General features: G+C 49.0%; 1 protein-coding gene across 8 annotated transcripts in view; it reads right to left on the bottom strand.

Annotated features, from left to right (window-relative positions):
* TEP1 (telomerase associated protein 1) overlaps window positions 1-21,202 on the bottom strand; it is a 37,830-nt gene that overhangs the window by 8,732 nt on the left and 7,896 nt on the right. For 6 of the 8 annotated variants that reach the window (XR_014148562.1, XM_081830816.1, XM_081830813.1 and 3 more), the window contains 30 exons: window positions 19,170-19,294; window positions 18,819-18,976; window positions 15,249-15,358; window positions 14,651-14,741; window positions 14,231-14,417; window positions 11,731-11,899; window positions 10,939-11,097; window positions 10,682-10,759; window positions 9,604-9,734; window positions 9,241-9,300; window positions 8,165-8,323; window positions 7,389-7,565; window positions 7,036-7,156; window positions 6,319-6,443; window positions 5,950-6,063; window positions 5,742-5,859; window positions 5,391-5,585; window positions 5,097-5,272; window positions 4,842-4,998; window positions 4,548-4,727; window positions 4,023-4,115; window positions 3,594-3,726; window positions 3,288-3,438; window positions 2,916-3,049; window positions 2,606-2,694; window positions 2,226-2,340; window positions 1,557-1,797; window positions 1,236-1,359; window positions 250-374; window positions 24-123 (listed from right to left, as the gene is read on the bottom strand). Coding sequence is in view for 7 of the 8 variants with exons in the window: in XM_081830816.1 (XP_081686942.1) it covers window positions 24-123; window positions 250-374; window positions 1,236-1,359; window positions 1,557-1,797; window positions 2,226-2,340; window positions 2,606-2,694; window positions 2,916-3,049; window positions 3,288-3,438; window positions 3,594-3,726; window positions 4,023-4,115; window positions 4,548-4,727; window positions 4,842-4,998; window positions 5,097-5,272; window positions 5,391-5,585; window positions 5,742-5,859; window positions 5,950-6,063; window positions 6,319-6,443; window positions 7,036-7,156; window positions 7,389-7,565; window positions 8,165-8,323; window positions 9,241-9,300; window positions 9,604-9,734; window positions 10,682-10,759; window positions 10,939-11,097; window positions 11,731-11,899; window positions 14,231-14,417; window positions 14,651-14,741; window positions 15,249-15,358; window positions 18,819-18,976; window positions 19,170-19,294 (4,095 nt within the window). In the remaining variant the exon portion in view is untranslated. The remainder of the gene's footprint in view (window positions 1-23; window positions 124-249; window positions 375-1,235; window positions 1,360-1,556; window positions 1,798-2,225; window positions 2,341-2,605; window positions 2,695-2,915; window positions 3,050-3,287; window positions 3,439-3,593; window positions 3,727-4,022; window positions 4,116-4,547; window positions 4,728-4,841; window positions 4,999-5,096; window positions 5,273-5,390; window positions 5,586-5,741; window positions 5,860-5,949; window positions 6,064-6,318; window positions 6,444-7,035; window positions 7,157-7,388; window positions 7,566-8,164; window positions 8,324-9,240; window positions 9,301-9,603; window positions 9,735-10,681; window positions 10,760-10,938; window positions 11,098-11,730; window positions 11,900-14,230; window positions 14,418-14,650; window positions 14,742-15,248; window positions 15,359-18,818; window positions 18,977-19,169; window positions 19,295-21,202) is intronic. The other 2 variants (XM_081830819.1, XM_081830818.1) reach the window with 2 other exon arrangements.

Raw genomic sequence — 21,202 nt, 5'->3', positions numbered from 1 at the left:
TACCACTCCCCCTTGGTCATTACCTTTAGGCATCCCCCTAGGCACACGGTGGCCAGCAGCCGACCATCTGGGCTTAGGCAGCAGCCGGTGATTTGGTACTGGTGAGCACTGGTCTGGAGCACCCTATCCCAGGGAGACAAAGTTAGGCTTCTGGGACCCCCTGACCTCCCACCTCTTTCCCCTGCCCCGGGGGACTCCCGACAAGCAAGGAAGGCCCTCACTCCAAGACATGGGGGAGGGGCCCCTTACCGACAACCTTGCTGCAGGTCCCAGAGCTCCAGAAGCCCGTCAAAGGCAGTAAGAAAGAGGGCCCTGTCCGAGAGGAATGAGCAAGAGGAGACCCCATCGCAGCCGCTCACCAAAGACTTCTCCTCCTATGAGAACGAGCAGGGAAGCATGCTCAGGACATTCCCCTGACCCCCAGCGTCCAGCTACTTCAAGCTCCAACCAAAAAGGAGGCCAAGGCAAGACGGGCTGGAGAAAGGGTGGCCCTCTGGTCCCACATCAGGAGCACTTATTAAAAGTGAAAAGCTTTGCACCCCACTCCAGATGTAGGCCAAGCCTTGGTTCAAGTGGGGCCACATCTTCTCCCCTACGCCCAACCCCATATGCATCGTCAAGTCACAGAAGATTCTGATGGGGCTGTATGTATGCATGCATATCATATATACATGGCGGTAGGGGGTGATATGGGTGGGAGGCAGAGAGAGGGAGTGGCTGTGGCTGTGGGACCCACCTCTCCAGCCTAATCTGCTGTTACCTTCCCTGAAGCACCCTCTGCTGCAATCATTCCCAGCAATTTCCTGGAAACATTCTCCCCTCTGCCGTTCACTCAACTGGAATGCGTGCCCTTGCCTATCCCATGTTCTCCTGGAAGTACCCAATGCACTCAGCTCTTGTCTCCGTCACATGGCTATGTTTTGGTTCCTTTTCACCTTGTATGTCATATCTTTCAACAAAGCTGACCACTTGGTGGGCAAAGACGAAGTCCTAGCCCTGTGTTCCTTGCAATGCTGAATACAATACAGCCTTAGTACAGCCTTGAATGGAAGGTGTGCAGCAAATAATTTGGAAGGTGTGATTGACTTAATACCAAGCCTTTGATCTGATGTGAGGGAAATACAAGTTGCTGAATCAAACAGGGTGATAACAGGTGGGGCTGGCTTGCTAAGGTCTTCAGGGCAGTCTGTGAGGCTTTTTCTGGAGGCAAACTCTGCCCACCTTGAGTGTCCTACCTGCCAGGTTCTCAGGTCCAACAGGTAAACCATCCCATTGGCAGTGCCCACAGCAGCTCTTTGCCCACTGGGGGAGAGGGCCACCGCTGTGGGGGATGAGGAAACTGCCAGAGACAGGCTGGAGCTAGAGAAAGAGTAGGAAGAAAGGAAGGAAATGAGGAATTCAGGGAAGGAAGGGAACGGAAATTCACATTTGCATTCCTGTGCCTGAATCCCCCTCTCTTGATGGGGACTCTGGTCTGTCTTTTCTTCTCCAGTTTCAGAAAGGGCTGTAGCTTGCTCTCTGGCGGGCTTACCAGCATCCGGGGCCATGGGCCTTACCTCTGCTGGCCCTCCACGGTGTGGGGTTTATTCAGCCATCGTAGCGTGAGCTGGAGGCGCCATCGCCGGGAAAGCTGTGGGGCCTGGAGGCAAACAGGCGAGTCCAGGGGCTGGTTGGCTGCCTGCTGGGGCAGGAGCAGGGGGTACTGGCTGAGGACTGGAGCCTGCTGCCTCAGGAACACGTGAAACACAGCAGTGTCAGCCTCAGGAAGACTTTGTTTGTCTGCAGGGACTGAGGAAGCTGTGGAAAAGATGCAGAGCATCACTGGGGAGCCAGCCTGGACCCCCATTAACCCCAGGACCAAATACAGTCATATGATGTGTCTAAAATGTTAAGTCTTGAGGCCTTCTGGCCCTACTTCAGGAACACCTGTTAAAAGTACAAAGCTTTAGGCCCCACTCTGGACCTAGGGAACCAGAATCTGGGGACCCAGAGATCTGCAATTTGAACAACGTTCCCAGGTAATTTTATGCCTGTGAGAGCCTTTGGTCTAAGAGATCTGGGCAGAAGGTCCCCCTGAAAATCACCTGCTTACTCTCTTGGCATTTTCAGCCTGGAACAGAAATTTAACTGTTCTTTGCGTTATACCTCCTGCCCCACCCCCAGCACACCCCCCGTGAACACACCCAGGAGGCCAGTATCTCAGAGAAGCCACTGACTTATCTCACCATAGAGGGCATGGGCCTCCAGGAGCCGAGAGAGCAGACCCAGTTCCAGGTGTGCGGCCACCACATGGAGATTGGTAAGGAATTTTGCAAGAAGGCCATAGTTCCCGCTCTGGAGCTGGGAAGGTCAGATTGGACTCATTAGGATGTGAAGAGGCAGGTGAGAAGGAAGAGTCTAGTTCTAGGCCCTGCCTGTGCAGCCAGGACCTCGACCTAGGAGCTGGGACAAAGGACCTGGAAGAAGAGGGCAGGAAAACTGGACGGAGAAAAGTAGAGAGGGGTCATGGCAGTGGTGACGGTGGTGGTGGTCAAGGGGGATTGGGGTCTCAGAATAGTCAAAGCAGTTGCTTGGGAGAAGGTGCCTATGGGATCTCGAGACTAACCAGGTGGTAAGGCAGATCTGCCAGAGCCTCAGGTAGGCAACTTCGGAAGGTGCCTGAGGCATCAGGGTCACAAGTCTTCCAGAGTTGAGCTGCAGGTGTGGGTCACAGAACAGACATTGAGATGGGCTCAGCCCTAAAGCATCTCCAAAGATCGCATGCCACAGGTCACAGCAAAAGCCATCCACACACTGGGGTGGCAGGTAAGAGGGCCAGCCGAATGGGAGCACCAGTGGGTGGCCCTGGCCTCCAGGTGTAGGCCCCACTCTCAGTGCCCCGGGGGCCGGTTCAGGCCAGTTCGGGCTACAGTCACCTGCAACAAGGATGTGTGCTGTCTTCTCCAGCCCCGGCCTCTTCCCATATCGGCATTTAGCTGCTGTCCTCAGGGGCCCGGCAGGGAGGCAGAGCCGGGCACCAGCACGCTCCAGGGGGCCCTCCCCTAGCAGACTGTCCTCATGTGAGGGAGAGAGGGCAGGCAGGAGGGAAGGAGGCCTGTCAGTGAGCACCGGGCCTAGCTGTGGGCTCCCACGCCCACCCACAGAGTGGTAAACTGAGTGGCAGCCCGTTCGGGTCCCGGGGGCTACACCCAGGGAAGGATGGGATGAAGAAAGGATCACATGGGGCCCTGGCTCAAAGATGGGAAGGCACAGGAGGTCGGTGGGAGCTCAACTGGGGACACCTGTACCTGCGCAGACTCTGGACGAGGTAGGCAAATTGGCCCATGGGGTAGGGGTCCCCACTGTTACCAGCTGCCACTGCTTCTTCCCAGCTCTTGGACCCCCTGGGAAGTATCCGCCATGCACTCAGCACACCATGCAGCTGGTCCACAGTCAGACCTGAAAACCCCAGCTCTCTGAGGCTCTCACCAAACCACGCAGCATACCCCTCCCATGACACCTGGTCCTCCTCACGCCACTCACTGAGACCCCAAATGAGCCAATGTCATCGAACCCCTGCGCTCTCAGTCTCCCATCCCACCCCAACCACTGACCACTACGTGTGGCTTCAAGGGTGGCCAAGGCTTGGGGAAGGACATCGGGGCCATGCTCTTGCTCCAGGGTGCCCAGGATGTGCTGCAGCAGCAGGGGGACAGTGGCAGGCAGGGTCCGGAGTGTCTCAGATACCTGGGAGAGGAGGGAGACTGGGCTTCAGTCAGTGGGCGGGGGGGAGAAGAGGCGGCTTTCATTGTGGGGAGGGGAGTGGGAAGCAGGAGGAACCATGGGAAAGGATGAAAAAAAGAAGAGAAAGGGTCGGGGAGGAGGGGGTAGGGGCGAGCTGAGCATGGGGAATGGTGATCACAAGGTGGCACAGGATGAGGGTAGGTAAAGTAGAGGGATGGGGGTGAAAGAAGCTGAATGAAGAATGGGAAGTGGATTAGGACTGAGAAAATGAGGGGTGAGGGTTTACGTCCCCAGCCAACCTGCTCATAGAGCGTGAAGAGCCTCAGGTGATCAGTGGCCAAGCGCAGGTAGAGCGGCAGGGAGGACCCCCGCTTCACCAGCAGCAGCCGCATCTGACAAGACAAAGGGGACTCAGCGCGGGGAGCAGAGAGCCTGCCACGGCCAGCCCTCAGCCCCCTGAGCTCCACCCCGAGCGCCAAGCCCACTGCAAGGTAGTGCCTCCTCTGAGAGTCCCCAGCAGGCGTCACCTGATGGCCTCACCACAGAACACAGCCACCCCTTCCCTCCGCTGCTCTGCCAACCAGCCCCCCTTTCTGGAAAGCTCCCATGGTTCAGCCTACCCCACCCAATGACCACAGCCTTACTCCTCCCCTCACGGGGACAGGCCCTGGGAGGCCATTCGCCAGGGGGAAAAGGCTGGCTGGTATTATAAGGATTCCCAGGTATCTTATCAACAGCTTCCCCCTGGCACAGAGCTCCTTCAGAAATGAAGAAGCAGGGCTGCATGGGGTCCTCACACCCACCGGCCCTGGCCTACATCCAACCTGGTTGTTAAAAGGTGACTCCTCCAGCCGCTTCCCGTACAGAGCCAGCTCTTCTCTCACCAGCCGGGCCCGGGCAGATGGCTCCAGAGGCCCCAGGGCCACCACATGGGCACCTTGGCTCTGCTCAAGGGTCTCCCCCAGGCCCGCATCAGTAGACATGCTCAGTACCATATGCACCCGCTGTGATATTTGGGCAAAAGGAGAAGGAGGTAGAAGGAAAAAGAGAAGGACAATGTGGGAGACGCCCCCTTCCCCACTACTGCATCCCACCCCCACCTCCTTCTCAGAACTCACCGGGGGAAGGCTCTTCGGGATCCAGTCTGAGACTGGCTGCCCATGCTGAGCCACCAACCTGTCAGCCCCATCGATGATCAGCACCAAAGTTTGGCCACTTTTCAGGGACTGAGCATACTCAGGCAGCAGCCTCTGCTGGAGCTCCCATACCAGGCCCCTGTGTGTGCAGGGTAAGGACCGGGGTCAGGAGGAGAGGGAGACACATGGGTGGTGTCACGTGGCATCAACAAGGCTGGGCTAATGGGGGATACGCACCGGTAGGTGGTGGGGAGGGCGCTCGGCTTTTGCAGTTGGCTATGCAGATAGGCACAGAGGCGTCTGAGCAGAGTGAGGGCAAGACCCTGGTCTGGGCGGGCCCCTGAAAAGTGGAAGAAGACTAAGGGGGCCACCTTGGCCCCATCGGGAGCCTGCAGGGCTGACACAAGAGATGCCTGCATGGAAAGCAAAGAGAAAACACAGTCACATTTTCCATGCACAACCCCATGTGGCCCACTTCCTTCGCCCACACAACGTTTCCTTCCTCCTGCCCAGGGCTCTGAGACTATGTACCAGGAAGGCCGTCTTGCCCTGTCCTGACTGCCCAGTCACCAGGCTCAGCCTCTCTCGGTGCAGCATTAGCTGCTTCACCATGTCCCGAAGAAGGTGCGGTCGGGCAGGACTCGGTGGGTTCTGCAGCTGCTGGAAGGTGGCCTGGACCAAGTCATCATCTGGGATGGACGCTGGCTGTTCCAGCTGGGCCCCAGGCTGAGGGCAAATGGGACAGTAACTGACAATGTTTCCATGCCCTTAGGACCCCCAGGTCTGAAAACTCAGAGCCCCCACTGAGTTACTTCCCACCCAGGACTACCCAGACCACCCTATACCCTCTCCACTCCTCTGGCCATGGGTGCTCCTGCTGACCTGTAGGTAAAGCTTCTGGATCATATTCCACACATCCTGCAGAACCAACTGCCCAAACTCCTCCAGACCCCCAGCATAGGGCCGGCCAGCTGCCACACCCCCCCACTCACAGGGGTATCTGTGGGCAAAGTGAGCACAAGCAGAGTCAGACTGCGCCTATTTGTACCACATCTCTCCCTGTAGGGGCTCTCTACCTCCCCCAGCTCACCTGCGACAGGTAATCCCTTGCTGTCTGCTCAGGAAGCTCTTCAGTTCTGAGATCCGATGTGCAGCCTCTTCAGACTCAGAAGTAAAGTCAGATTTCCATGCATCCGGCACAGAGCTGACCCCCAAAGATAACCCAAGAGTGGAGCTACGCTCAGACCCCAGCCTCTCTTCACCCCCAACCATCAGACCTGGCTGTGGTTCCCTGAAACTCCACCAGTGGAGATCTCCTGGCTTCAGTGGCAAGGCTGATTTGGTGCCACGAGGCAGCTCTCTGAGCCCCGTGCTCTCTTCCAGCCTCCTCCCTCCTACACTCTGAATGCCGGGGAGAGAAGATATGGCCACCGCGAGGCCCAGAGGCGACAACAGGTACCTGAGGAAGCTGGAATCCCGGAAGTAGATGAGAGCTTGGGCAGAGGGCTGCAGGCGCAGGCCCCGGTCCAGGAACTGCATCACCTCCATCTCCGTCACAGAGCGGCCTGGAGGGTACCGCTGGGCCTGCGGGGAGAAGGCAGAGGACAGATAGGTTCGGTCCGGGTCACACTAACCCCTCCCTCGAGATGTGCAAAGGCCCCAGGCCTCCTGCATCTCAGTAATGATCCCTCCCCCCAGACACAAGCCAATAAAACCCAGCTAAGAGCTAACACTTATTGAATGCCTGTCATGCGTTGAGCATTTTTAAAAACAGGTTTCCAATTCTCACAGTAACCCTGCAGTATAGACACCACCGTTCCGCTTTAATACATGGGGAAGTTAAGGCTGGGTTAGGATAAGCCATGTCCCACAAAGTCACACAATCTGTAACTGACAGAAGGGAGATCAGAACTCAGATACGTCTGAGAGCAAAACCTAAACAGACCTACCCTCTTACCTCTCGCTTCCCTTAGCCAACTGAAAGATACTTCTCAAAGGAATCCCCTCATCTGGGACTTGGCCACTTGCACAATCTTCTGCCTGGGATTCACTTCAAGTGTCAAGGAGCTGCCTGTCCATAGTCCCAAGGTTCCTGACACACTGGGGCTTCTCTCCACCCCTGCCCCAACCTTTGTTTCCTCCCCAGACCCTGCTCCAACCTTGCTGTCTGCCTTACCCAGCGGAAGTGAGGATGGTCAGGGAGGTTGTAGTTGGCGGGAACGTAGCCATAGCGGGAGCCCAGAATCCCCACAAACAGCTGTGCGTTCTCCACCTCCCCCAGGCACACTTCCAGTTGTCTGCAGACATGGTTATGGAGGCATCAGATCAGGGGATACAGGTACAAATAGGAAGACAGGGCCGTGGCTCACAACTGAGCAAAGCGGAGACAGGCTGCTCTTGTTAGCATCCAAAGAGCTTCCCCTGCCCTAGGCCCTCAGCCTTCCTTGCAGCCTCCACCCTACCCATGTCAGTTCTACCACTCAAGCCGCTTGTCCCTGACCTGGCTCCTCTTCTCTGTGGCCCCCTCACCTGTTCCTACGGGTCTCCTCCTCAGTGACGCCCCAGCGCAGGTCGATGGCATGAAGGCTGATGTGGTGGGGGGCCGCTCGGGCCTGCAGTGCCGGCAGCACGGATCTCAGCAGCAGGTCCCGCTCCCCGTGCATGTCCCGGAAAGTGGAGGAGATGAAAAGCCGGATGCTGTGCCATCTGGGGGTAAGCAGAGGCCTAGGCTCAGTCTAGGGATGGGCCTCACAACCCAATTCCACAGATGCGGCTGTGATCACCCTTCCGCACAAGACAGCACAAGTAAGGTATGACGGACAGCAGGGGGTGTCCAGTGGGCCTCAGAGCCTCAACTGCAGAGCCCTGGAGCTTACACCCTACTTGCCATTTCTCATGCACCCTCCTTGGTCAGCTGATTATTAGACACTTACTATTTGCCCACAGTGTGCTCGTGACAACACGGTGAGGAAAGCACAATCATTACCTCTATTTTACTAATCGAAAAACTAAAGCTTTAAGAAATGAAAAACAACTAGCCCAAGATTCAAGCCACTATTTGGCAAAGCTGTGATGAGAAAGCTGGAACCTATTCTCCTGAGCCCTCTCCTTGAGCCCGCCTCACAGTCTGACCCCCTTCCCCAGTAGAGACAGGAGCATGCTCACAATGTGACAATTTCCTCTGTCAGAGAAATCCCTACCTGGGAAACAGGAAGCATACCTCAAGCAGCATCTCAACAGCCAGAAATGCAGCCACCTGCCCATAGCCTCTCCCAATTCACAAAGGCAAAGAAACATAGACTAACCCAGGCTGGGAAACCGGAGCCAAGGGGCTTAGAGCATTTTCTTCCAGTGGCCGGAGAGACCGGTCCCCTGTCTTTCCTGGGGGTGGTGGAATCTTGAACATTTTGTCCATTTGGCCCACATGTTCTAGAAGACGGGAGGCCCCACGCTCAGCAATGAACCTGACATAAATGTGACCAAATAAATAAGAGCGAATACATACCAGTGGCAGAATCAGATCTTCCAAGGGGGCAGGGGACAAAGATACAGCTAGGGAAGGTCACCCAGTTAACTGGAGCTCCTTAAGGAGACAACCATACGCAGGGAATGTAGACTTAAAATAAACCAGAATGCAGAACCAAGGGGTGAAGGAAGAGAGAAGAAACCCAGCTCTAGTCCCTCCTGCTATGCACACTTATCATGGGCTTTCTTTGGGCCAGGGGCAATTAGGCTGGCAAAGGTTAAGATTAAAGGTTAAAGATTAAGGCCATCAGCTCTGTATCAGCCATAAAAGTTCCTTAGAGAAGGAGGAATGGGCACGAGTCTTCCTAATAGCAGCTGGGGGCAGTGGAGGCACGCAAAGGAAAAGGTAGGAGAGAAAACAAGTATATGAGAGAACATGGAGAGAAAGACAAAGCAAAAAGATTTCTGTAAATTTGGTGTCTATAAATAAATTTAGCATGAGACTTCCTCTGGATTAAGAATGGAACAGAGGCCACAAACAATGAACAGAAATAAAAAAAAAAAAAAGAATAGAAATTATGTGACCAACTCTTGAGTTGTTCCCTTAAAAGCAAACAGTGAACCTCCCCTGTCCCTTTTCCTTCTTCGTACTAGATGTCATATAAAAATGAGGGCTGGAGCTGGAGCAGCTGTCTTGAGCCATGAGGTAAAAGCAGAGTATTTGAGGATGACGGAGCAATAAGATAGAAGGTACTGGGCCCTTCTAGCACTGTTGCTGCTATACCAGGACAGCTGCAAAAGAGGAATAAGCTTCTATCTTGCTTAAAAAGAGAAGTAAAGGGAGTAGAAGCCAGGTAATCTCTGAAAGATGTTCTAACAAAACCCCCAACCCCTTCAGTGTCCATTCTGTACTCACTTCAGGATCCCGTCAGTGTAGCCTGAGAGTGTCACGTTATTGGGATTCGAATCTGGTAATCTGGCAAAGGAAGAAGCAGCCACTACCCATCAGAAACCGTGCCAGGAACACAGGGTCACTGCTCTCTAGGATGGATACCCCACTTCTGCACTTTTAATAGGGGTACGTGCTAGGCTAGGGCTGGGGTGGAGCCTCACAAAGGGGCATGGAGCTAGGCTGAAGACTTCAGAGAAGGCTCTAGTACTTAAGAGGCAGAGACAGGGATGTGCCTGGTGAGTGGGAGTGTCCCAACTACAGTAGGGGTAGAGAGGAAGTCTGGAAACCTATCTTCTGGCACTGGACAAGGAGTCTGAGCATCCTTACGTGTTATATGTCCTTTCCAGGGGGACAGCAACAAAGAGGCACTTGGAATTCACATGCTGCCAGAAAAGCTGTTTGGCCTCATCTACCAGTCTGTTATACATAGTGTTGCCAAAGAGGATGACCCTGTCCACCTGTAAGATGAAAAGGAAGGAGCAGAGGGACAGAAGAAACGCTAATAAACTCAGGATATCAAAAGAAGAGCTCCCTGGGGATTAGGGGATTAGGACAGCTCTGAGGGGAATGGAAATTGCCTCTTCAGAGAGCATTTAGGATAGAGGAAACCACTACACCCTGATACGGAGGGGCAAGAAAGTGGGGGAAGGGAGGTGGTGTGTTGTAACTGGCTCATTCAGGCTCACAGAAGCTGATTGATAAATTTTTAGGGGGGGCGCTTGTGTGGCTCAGATGGTCAAGCGTCTGCCTTCGGCTCAGGGCGTGATCTCCAGGTCTGGGGTGGAGCCCCGCATCGGGCTCCCTGCTCAGCGGGGAGTCTGCTTCTCTTTCTCCCTCTCCCTCTACCTCTCCCCTCTGCTTGTGCTCTCTCTCTCTCAAATGAATAATGAATAAGTAAAATCTTTTTAAAAAATATTAAAGTAATTTTTTAGGAATTTTGTGAGCCAGTTGTTAAACATGGCCACTATTAAACATTAAATTGTATAAAAAGTAAAGGCAACAAATACTCAAAACTCATCACTTCCTAATTATTTTACTACATTTTACCATTATCTACTCTTGGTCTTATTTACATCTGTTGTATCTATGTCGTAGAAATACCATGTAATGGTGTGCTACTGCGAGCATCACTTCCCAACTCTGTTCACTGATGAACTCAGCTATGATAGGAGTATTTAACACCATAGAAATTAGCAAATGCTATTAACCAAGACTTATCTTTTCCAGAGAGCTGGTTGTGAAGCATTTACCAGCGTACCACTGGGTAGGGTGCCACAGCCAGCTGGGAGTGGATGTGGGTACGGTACGTAGTTTGAAAGACAACCTCTGAGAAATCAGAGCCATCAGTTGTGGAGGGCAAAGTGAGAAGGGGGCAAGGGTTTCTCAGGGACTGGGAAGTACTCACAGGAACTCTTTGGGCAGCCAGAGACAGCAGGTACTTCCCAAAAGTGTTCATGGACAATCCACGCTCTTCACCCAAATCCTGAAGGAAAGAGTCTCATGTTCCTTGCTGGCACGGGAGATGGTCAGTAAGCAACAAACACCATTTTTTGCTTGGGAAATCTTCAGAACTGTCTATATCCAAGCCTTTCCTGATTTATCAGGCTATGTCCAGGACCGGGTCCTTCCTGCCTTTTTGTATGGTGGGGGTGGGTGTCTGACCTGGACCTGAGCCTGGAGCGTGCCGGCAGTCTTCAGGATGCCTTCTTCTGCCTTAAGAACTGCAGTCCTTATAGTGCCTCCTCCACACAGTAAGAGATCCACCTGCTCCGCCCGTGCAATCATCATCCCAATCAGCAGCAGCACATAGTTTATGGGGGGCTGATTGGACAAACATCACAGTGAAATACAGCTCCCCTCACCCCTCCCCCCCACTTTTTTTAAGTAAGCGCCATGCCCAACATGGGGCCTGAACTCACCACCGTGAGATCCAGAGTTGCATGCTCTACCAACTAAGCCAGTCAAGGCAGCCAGGATTTTGAAACCAGGCTCCCCTATTTTGAAACCCACCACTGCCCATCCAGCCCTGGAGGTCAAACACCTCCATTGGTTGGGGAAAAGGGACAAAATCTCCAGTTAGGAAGAGACAGCTTCAGCAGCTCTCAGGATGAGCTGGCCAGGGAGGAAGGTGGAGAAGGGCCAGGATTCCTGCCCACATTCAACACTGGGATGTAGGGAGGTAAAAATGAGATATACTTTGGTGACAGAAATATAGAGAGAATTAAGTACCAGCCAAATGTGAAATACGGAAGTATGATAATCCATGAACAGGCTTGAGACCACATTCTAGGAACTGTCCTTAGGAACCAAGGCCCAATACTGAGAAGCAAATGCATGCCATTTATTTCAGTTCTGAGTACTTCCTTGGGAAAACCGTGTCTGGGAACAGGATAGCTCTCAGGATCCCCAGCATCCTACTAACCCCCACCTTTTAACTTTTTTTTTTTTTTTTACCCCTTGTAGGTTGCTCTTCTGACGGAGCTCATCTATCCCCATGTCCCTCAGATAGACCAAGATGGTGCGGCCGGGCAGCAGGGGCAGGTTGTGCTTCACGGAGATGTTCACGGCTGTCTCCAGGGCCTGCCGGTACCGAGCCAACATCTCACTATCATATTTTCCCCGTCTGCCGGCAGAAAAGACACAGACAGAAGGGCTCAGGGGCTTCTCTGTTTGCCACCTTGAGGCAGACGGGAAGATGAGAACTTGGCACTCCAGTACTGAGCGTTCGCGCCCCTGCCACAGCCCGCCTCCACGGCTGGTAGGGGGGACTGGGGCAGAGCTTCCGGGCTTCCATTCCAAAGGCCTCTACTAACCCATTCTCATGGCAGAAGAGGGGAAGTCATCTGGAGACTCACTCTCTGAAATCACTTGCCACACTTCCCACATCAATCCATACCTACTTCATGAGGCAAGACTTAACTGCTCCATATTCTTTAATTATATTTTAAAGAACAAATACTAACTCCTATTCTGAAAACTGGAAATTAAAGAGGAAAGAAGGGAACATTCATCCCACCTTTCCAGTAGAATCTTTACTTCAGGGTAACTGAATAGTTTAAGTTAATAGGACAGGTTCTTTCTAGAGTTCCAGCTAATAAATATGGGGAATGATAGAAAATTCCCACTCTAGAACTGCTAATGAAAGAACTGGTTCAGGCAAAGATCACCAATGGATGAACCATCAACTTACAGTGAAGAGATCAGGCTATAATCACTTAAAAGCATGGATCAGTCTTAGCATCACTATGAGTAGGACCACCAGATCTTTGGTGCTTCCTGATCCTGTATCTTACTACAAGGTTTAAAAAAAAAAAAAGCCTGGTGGTCTCACAGTGTACAAAGGATCCCCTATGAAATATTCTTGCAAGGAAAAAAAAAGTGAAATCTGAAGCTATATTAGCCTTCAGAGTTAATGCCCTCAGCACATGAAATAGAGAAACAAGTTAGAAGACACCATGAGGAGGTTGACAAATCCAGAATGTGGGACACTCTGCAGGGTCCCTGAAGCCAGTTTCCACAGTAAGTCAATAGCATGAAGACAATGAAAATATTAAAATAGATATAAGAGACTTAATCAAATGTAATGTGTATGCCTTGTTTGGATTCTGATTTGAATAAAATTGTGAAATCATACTTTTGAGATGATTGGGAAATTTGAATATGGACTAGATAATAAAGGATAATACCAAGCAATTATTATTATTATAATTATTAGGTATATTAATGACATTCTAACTACATAATAAAATGTATTAAGAGACACGTGTGAAATAGGAAGGGATGAAATAAAATGTATCCTATTATTCGGCATTTGTTCTTAAAAACACCTTCCCAGAAAAAAGAAGAAAGGGACCACTAAAAGAACTGTGATAAAATCTAGATAATCACTGAATGTGGCTAACAGTTTTATGGGAGTCCATTATACTATTCTCATTATTTGTGTGCATGTTTAAAATTTTCTCATAATAATGTTTTTAATCTAGAAAATTCAGTATTCTCTACCAGTGCTATCCAACAGAATTAAGTTACAACTAATGAAACAAAATTAAAATCACACATGTAACTAATAAAAGTTTTTAGTAGCCACAGGAAAAAAGTAAAAACAGGAGAAATTAACTTAATATGACATTTGATTTAACATATCAAACTATTTTCATTTTAACACGTAATTAATACAAAAGTTACGAAGGAGATATTTTACATCCTTTTTCACACTGTCCTCAAAATCCGGCACATCTCAGTTCCAAATAACCAAGTGTGGCTAGTGGCTGCTGAACTGGCCAGTGAAGGCATGTTGTTTGGACTGGACCCCAGGCTTGACTTTTAAGTGGCCCTGGTTTCAGCCATGGATTCATTAGTAGGTTAGATGAGCCCTGCATTTGTCTTGAATGAAGATCCTGTTGAAGCATCTGAAGGACAGAGTGCTGGGACTTCATCAACCTTACAGGTTTTATGTCTGACTTTGAGCCTGCTCGGTGATAACTATCTTTTTATGTATAAACAAAAAAAAAAGAAAGAACGAAAGAAAGCAAATGGGTTGGAAAATAAAGACAGAGAGAGAGAGAAACAAAAAGAACAAACAGATACCATGGAGAAGAAAGAGACACAGAACCAGAGCAGGAGCAGAGAACACCAGCGTACACTAAGAGAAAGGAGAATGCTGCACAGATTCACGGAACCCACAGAAACCAATAAAACAATCCCAGATAATAAACTGGAGGCCCAAATATAGTTTTTTTCTCATGATTTCTCCATAGGACAATGTTAAAGGCAAGGTTTGCTATACAAAGACAGTGAGCCACTGGGGCAAGCATGTCTTCACAGAATAAAAGCTGGGGTTCCCAGACGACTCCCAAGCCCTGTAAGGACACCTCTTGTTGCTCACCCTTTGTTCCCAGATAACATAGCATGCACACGCACACACACACACGCACACACACACACACACACACACCCGGCCTTTTGTATTTTCAGCTTTTCCCACTTGAGCTGCTCGTATATCACCGGTATCATCATTGTTGTCCGAAGTTTCCAACGACTTGGGTTGTGAGGATACCTCCGATAGGTCCAATTCTTGTCCTTCTTTGCATTTCTAGTCATTATCGAACGTATCAGCTTTGTATTGGAAGGCAGTGGCAATGCTGTGTGGCGACAGATAAGTAAGGGAGTCAATGTCTATCAGCTTCTGTTCCCTCCTTATGTCCTCCCACTAATACCTGTCCTAAGCCCTGACCCTTGAGCTGGCAATTGTCTGACTTCTGCCCACCCCACACCCTGAGACTGGAAGGCAAGAGGCTGAAACATACCAATGCTCCTAGTTCATCTACTCTCAGACTCGAGACACAAACAGGATTCGGAAGATAGATGATAATACCTTTACTTTTGAGTCGGGCCTCAAAGTTATTGATGGAATCATGGGCATTAAGGAATCTGAATGGAAACTGCCGACTGTGGATCACCGAATTCTGGAAAGCAAGGGAGGGGTCATGAGCAACATATCAGAGAGTGTGGGGGCGGAGCTACTCAGGGGCCTCGGGGACCAGGAATACGAGATAACCACTCTATTAGATTTGTGGGAAAGTGAGGAAGGATAAAATGGATATTAGAGAAGAGATACAGAGAAAGGTGGAGAAGAAGAAAGAAAAAAGAAAGCTGTCAGGTGAGAATATGGGAAGGGGGAAAGAAGGGAGAGCAAGTAATGGAAGGAGCCTGGTTTCTTTTATATCAGACTCCCTCTGAAGTCAGTTACATCACAAAGGCGCCTCTTCTTGGTAAGTCAGTGATCCAAGGGAAGATCTTATACTTGAATCTCTGGGGCTTATCTCCCCAGACCTGTCTGCCCCCTATCCACATCTCCATACCTGTTTAGAGCCCACATGGAAACAGCTCGTGGCCATGACTTTCCCCAGCCACGAGGAAGATGCAGCAGCATCTCGGCACCCACCTCCAGTCCCCCTGCCCCTCACACATACCTCATGCTGGAGTCTCTGGAGTACAAGCTCGTGGTGGCGGGCGCTGATCCCAACCCGCAGCAGGTTGCGCAGATTCCGAAGCATGGCCATGAAGGGAAGCTTCCCATGGTCTGTGGAAGGTCAGGCACAGGGTGAGGAAAGCAGACGAAGGATGAGTGAGAGAGGTCACAGAGCAGAGCAAGAAGTTCAGAGGCCACATAGAAAATTCAGGATGGAGGGAGTGAGGTACTAACATATGATCTATCCTACTCAAAATGTTTTAGAGGTCTGGAAAGATAAAAACAGGATTGGCCTAAAGTGTGGAGCAAGATTTACTGAACACTGTTTACGAGATTGCTGTTTGAATAAACAACCCCTATTATTATTTTGTCTGCTGGTCCAGCCACGAGATTGGGCTCAACTGGCAAAATATATTCTCTAATCTAGAGTAACGATTTCCAAACATTTTAGATGGTGAAACATGAAATTTCCTAGTGTATGTTTATTTATTTATAAATTGTATACATGTAGTGTAATCATCGGATTCATATTTCGAGGCACAACATAACCTAAGGTAAGGTTCACCTTTAATAACAGTGTATGTAAATTCATATTTCAAATAATCTTCCTGGTAATTTTTAAGTTTTCTGGCAAACTTCTTGTGAAACTTCATTCTTGAAATGAAAAGACTTGCGCTAAAGCAGAATTTCACCCCATCACTTTCATATTGTCCATTTGTTCTGTGATATTAGTATCATCTTCAAATCATAGTTTCTTAATAATAATGTCTTTAAGGCCTATGTCCATTTTAGATGGTTAGTTTAGTTAAGACTGAATAATAATTCTAAATCCACTTATAATTCAAGGATAAGTTTGGTAAGTCATTATGCAGAAACCAAAAAAGAGTGAGGGGCTCTGTGGATGTCCTTGTACTGTGGAACCCCTACTCTTCCTCCACAAACCTGAACTCTCATATGTGCCGTGTACCATACGACACACGGACTAGGTGACCCTAGGGGTGTGATCTGTATGGTTAAATATTGGGAAAATCCTTTCTTTTAGTCGAGGGAAACCATAACTAGGAGGTGTGATATTTTTCCTGGGTACCCCCAGAGGTGCATTCGGACCACTGTAGAGACATGGCCTATCAGCCCCCAGCCCCACCCCCAGGCACTAGCAGCAGCTTTTGTCAAGAGAGTGGTGGTGCCTTTTTTTAAGGTGATGTAAGTCTCATTTGAATTACAGCTAGAAGCTTCCAGCCTTCTGGAAGTCCTGCGGTTCTCGAGTCATAATTCTGTTCACAAGCTGTATAGAACAATTAGGTTGTGTACACGATGTAAATGATGGGTGACAACTCATAAACTATTACATCCTTTGTCAGCTCATAAATTGTTCTCAACTGTTGCTACGTATGAGAGGTTTTCTAGATCATTTAGATAAGAAATTAAGTCCAATATCATATAAATAAATTGAACATTTATCCTTCAGACTGAGAAGTTCACTGATTTCATTCAAAAAAAACCTGTTAATGAGGGGTGCCTGGGTGGCTCAGTCATTAAGCGTCTGCCTTCGGCTCAGGTCATGATCCCAGGGTCCTGGGATCGAACTCCACATCGGGCTCCCTGCTCCACTGGAAGCCTGCTTCTCCCTCTCCCACTCCCCCTGCTTGTGTTCCCTCTCTCGCTGTCTCTGTCAAATAAATAAATTTTAAAAATAAAAGAAAACTGTTAGTGAGTTATTAATGAGCCCTGTGGTCTCCAAAGAGGGGTCTATATATCTAATTACATTTTGTCTTATATTTTATTCATATATTTATATTTTTATATTTTATTTATACATACTTTCAGATCTATATTTATAAAATTATATTTTATGTATTTCCTAAAGTACATAATTCTTTAGTACATATATAAAACTGTTTAAATTATATATACACACATTCTGATGAATTCCAAAACTTTTTTTGCAATATATGATCAAAAAACTCTGGAGACCAGTGGATTAGACTATGGGCATTAGACTCAGTCTATACTTAAAATGAATCGTTGAACACTGTATCAAGAACTAATTATGTACTATACAGTGGCTAACTGAACATAATAAAAAAAAAAGAAATCTTTACTGCCTAGAACACTTATGATTCCATTAATATTAAACTACATGCAAATGAAAAAAAATAAAATAAAAGCTCTATTGAAGTTGAAAAAAAAAAGACTCAGCCTAGATAAATGACACAATTTTTTTTTTTTAAAGATTTTATTTATTTATTTGACAGATAGATAGAGAGCACAAGTAGGCAGAGTGGCAGGCAGAGGGAGAGGGAGAAGCAGGCTCTCCGCCGCGCAGGGAGCCTGATGCGGGGCTCGATCCCAGGACCCCGGGATCATGACCCAAGCCGAAGGCAGCCACCCAAGCGACTGAGCCACCCAGGTGCCCCAAATGACACAATTTTAATTTTCAAGGGCAGAGGGAGGAAGTAGAGATGACACATACCAGGATCAGCTACACATCCTGGCTGCCATCCCAGCTACTTTATCCTGTTCCACCCAAGGTATCAAATGTTGGGGAAGAGGCTGTCAGGCATGGGTGTGTGCATGTGTGTGTTTTTTTGTTTTTTTTTACGATTTTATTTATTTATTTGACAGAGAGAGACACAGCGAGAGAGGGAACACAAGCAGGGGGAGTGGGAGAGGGAGAAGCAGGCTTCCCGTGGAGCAGGGAGCCCGATGCGGGGCTCGATCCCAGGACCCTGAGATCATGACCTGAGCCGAAGGCAGACGCTTAATGACTGAGCCACCCAGGCGCCCCGCATGTGTGTGTTTTAATTCCCATGTGATTCTGATGCCTATACCCCCAGCGACAACCACAGAGTGAGGGCAGTGACAGATAAGCAGCTGAGAATTCAGGCTGCCCTGAGCACAATCCGCACGTGGCAGTTCGCAGAGAAAGAGATTTAAAAAAAAAAACAAAAAACAAACTGGGGCTTCTGAAAGTCACAAACTCTACAGCAAGATGTTTTTCAACAGACAGAACTTGACTTGAAATTTTCAAAGATGAAAGAGGACATAAAAAAAGACAGAACAGAAAGAGCCTTGTAGAGTTAAAAATAAATTAACAACAACAACAAAAAGAGACAAACAGAAGACTGAAATAACTTGGGCCTCCCAATTTAATTTTTTTTTTCTCTTTATCAGTATGGGCAAATTACCTAAAATGTCCATGTCCTAACTACGGGTTCCTGCGGAGATTCCAATATGCCAGTCCTCCCTTGATTGGATGACTTACCCAGTATGATACAGGTGAAATCAGAGAGAAGGTACCACTTTTGTCCTGTGTGCATCAAGGCTTGTGCATCACCTACCCACATCGGGAATAATGATCTCCCTATGATGCCAGAGCCACTCAAAGCGGGCACCACCGGTCCACTTGGGCGTGGTCGACGGCAAACCTCACAAATCCAGTCACTTTCAGTGAGGCAACCACCAGGCAAGAGAATAACTGTATCATGCCATGGAAATTAAGTCAGGGTCCAACATGTAGAGGTGTGAATGGGGAAGAGAGGAAGGGAATATATGATCAAAGTTACTCTACCAATGAGATCCTCCCAGACAGACGCTTTGTTCCCCCGCAGGCTCAGCTCCCGCTCCCAGGTCTCTGGCCGAGGAAGCTTCATCCGCTTCCCAGCTCTGCTAGAATCCCATGGCCCAGGGAGGCGACTTCGAGAAAACATTTGTAGGTTGGAGGGGTACCTGGGAAAGAAGAGGAAAAGCTTATCATTTCAAAGCCAGCTGAAAATAACTCAGAAAAGGAAAGGTCAGTCAGTCAAAGCCAGGGCTTGCCCCTAATGTTGCTGGGGTCAGAACTACAGGCGCCAGGGCCGTGGAGGCTGAAAAGCCACGGGGTCACCCAGGTGGAAGGGGTGTTCAGGGTGTGTCTTCTCACCTGTAGCCCAGCAAGGCTTGGACGTGCTGAGCAGGCTCCCGGATGTGCAGTCGCCGTACTAACTTCTTGAGAGTGAACCTCGGCTGCTTCTTTTTCTCTGGCACTGCATTGTAGGTCTCCTCAAACTGTGGAAATATCCCCCAAGTTCCACAGCGGTCATTTAATCTACAACCATAGTCACTTGCTCCAGAAATCAGAACCGCAGACCTCCTATACCTATGAGGTAATTTCTTCCCCCAAAGTAGATGTGGGCAAAGAGCAGGAATAGGGGGCAAAAGTCTCCCCCAGGGAGCAACAAGCGCTCCTGCAGTGAGCATACCATAGCAGCTCTTTGGGGTCACTGTGTTTCATGTACACAAGATTGAACTATCAATAGTTAACATGGGATAATTGGCTTGTGAAAAACAAGATGGGGATGGAATGAACAGAGAACATCTTGTTCTTAGAGGGAGGGAAAGGAAAAGCAGCTTTTATTTAAATCACTGAGACTTGGAGGAGGAGATAAATGGAGGTATCAGCACAATGCAAGCTGTGAGGAGTGAAAAAACTGAAAGAAGTTGGCTTTCTATGGTATCTTCCATGGTAGAATCTTCTATGGCAGAAGAGCTAAGTTTGGGATATATTATTAGGATGAAGAGAAAAGATCAGTTGACCAACTGAGAATGTGTTCTCTTGTAACACCACCATATTATTTTCCTAATAATCTATTTTAATGATAATGATGTTGGTGATAGCTAACACTTATTAAGTGCCAGGTATTGTTAGAAATACTTTAAATGCAGGGAGCCTGGGTGGCTCCGGTCATGATCCCGGGGTCCTGGCATCAAGTCCCGCATTGGGCTTCCTGCTCAGCAGGGAGTCTGCTTCTCCCTTTCCCTCTGCTCCCAACTCATGCTCTCTCTCTCTCTCTGTCTCTCTAACAAAAATAAAATCTTAAAAAAAAAAGTACTCTAAATTCAATAACTGATTTAATCCTCGCAAAAACCCAATGAAGTACCCAATGAGGTGCTGCTATTATCTCCATTTTATATCTGAGGAAACTGAGGTAAGACAGGGTAAGTCATTTGGCTAAGGTTGCAGAGCCAGCAAGTGGTGCTGGTGGGGGGATTTAAACCCAGGTCTAAATCCTGATTCTATGCTCTTAACCACAAAGTGCAGTGCCTTATTTGTCATTAATGCAAAAGGTTTGGTTCGGTTTTAAAACCTCCTATGGAAGGTAGATATTTCATACTTTATTTATTTATTTATTTGAGAGAGTGTGTGTATGTGCAGGGGTGGGCGGGGAGCAGAGGGAGAAGGAGAGAGAACCTCAAGAAGACTCCCTGCTGGGGCGCCTGGGTGGCTCAGTCGTTAAGCGTCTGCCTCCGGCTCAGGTCATGATCCCAGGGTTCTGGGATCGAACCCCACATCGGGCTCCCTGCTCGACGGGAAGCCTGCTTCTCCCTCTCCCACTCCCCCTGCTTGCATTCCCTCTCTCGCTGTCTCTCTGTCAAATAAATAAATAAAATCTTCAAAAAAAAAAAAGAAGACTCCCTGCTGTGTGAGGAGCCCAACACACGGGGCTCGATCCCATGACCTCAAGATCATGACCTGAGCCAAATCAAGAGTCAGATGCTTAAGCAACTGAGCCACCCACGTGCTCCTATTTCATACATTTTTAACTCACTTATTCAGCTGGACATGCCACCTGTCAGTAAATACCAAGGCGAGCAAAATGGGAAATAAAAGGAGCCTTTCCCAGTGCTCTCAAACCTGACCCCACAATCACAACTGAGAAATCCCCAGGTAGGAAATTGGCATGTGCGTACCACACCATTAGTATTTCTTTTTTTTTTTTTTTTTTTTAAGATTTTATTTATTTGACAGTGAGAGAGACAGCGAGAGAGGGAACACAAGCAGGGGGAGTGGGAGAGGGAGAAGCAGGCTTCCCGCAGAGCAGGGAGCCCGATGCGGGGCTCGATCCCAGGACCCTGGGATCATGACCTGAGCCGAAGGCAGCCGCTTAACTGACTGAGTCACCCAGGCGCCCCAGC

Source organism: Leptonychotes weddellii, chromosome 9 (genome assembly GCF_054177405.1).
Source record: "Leptonychotes weddellii isolate Sample4059 chromosome 9, ASM5417740v2, whole genome shotgun sequence".
Lineage (NCBI taxonomy): Eukaryota > Metazoa > Chordata > Mammalia > Carnivora > Phocidae > Leptonychotes > Leptonychotes weddellii.
This window is presented reverse-complemented; position numbering and strand designations above follow the sequence as displayed.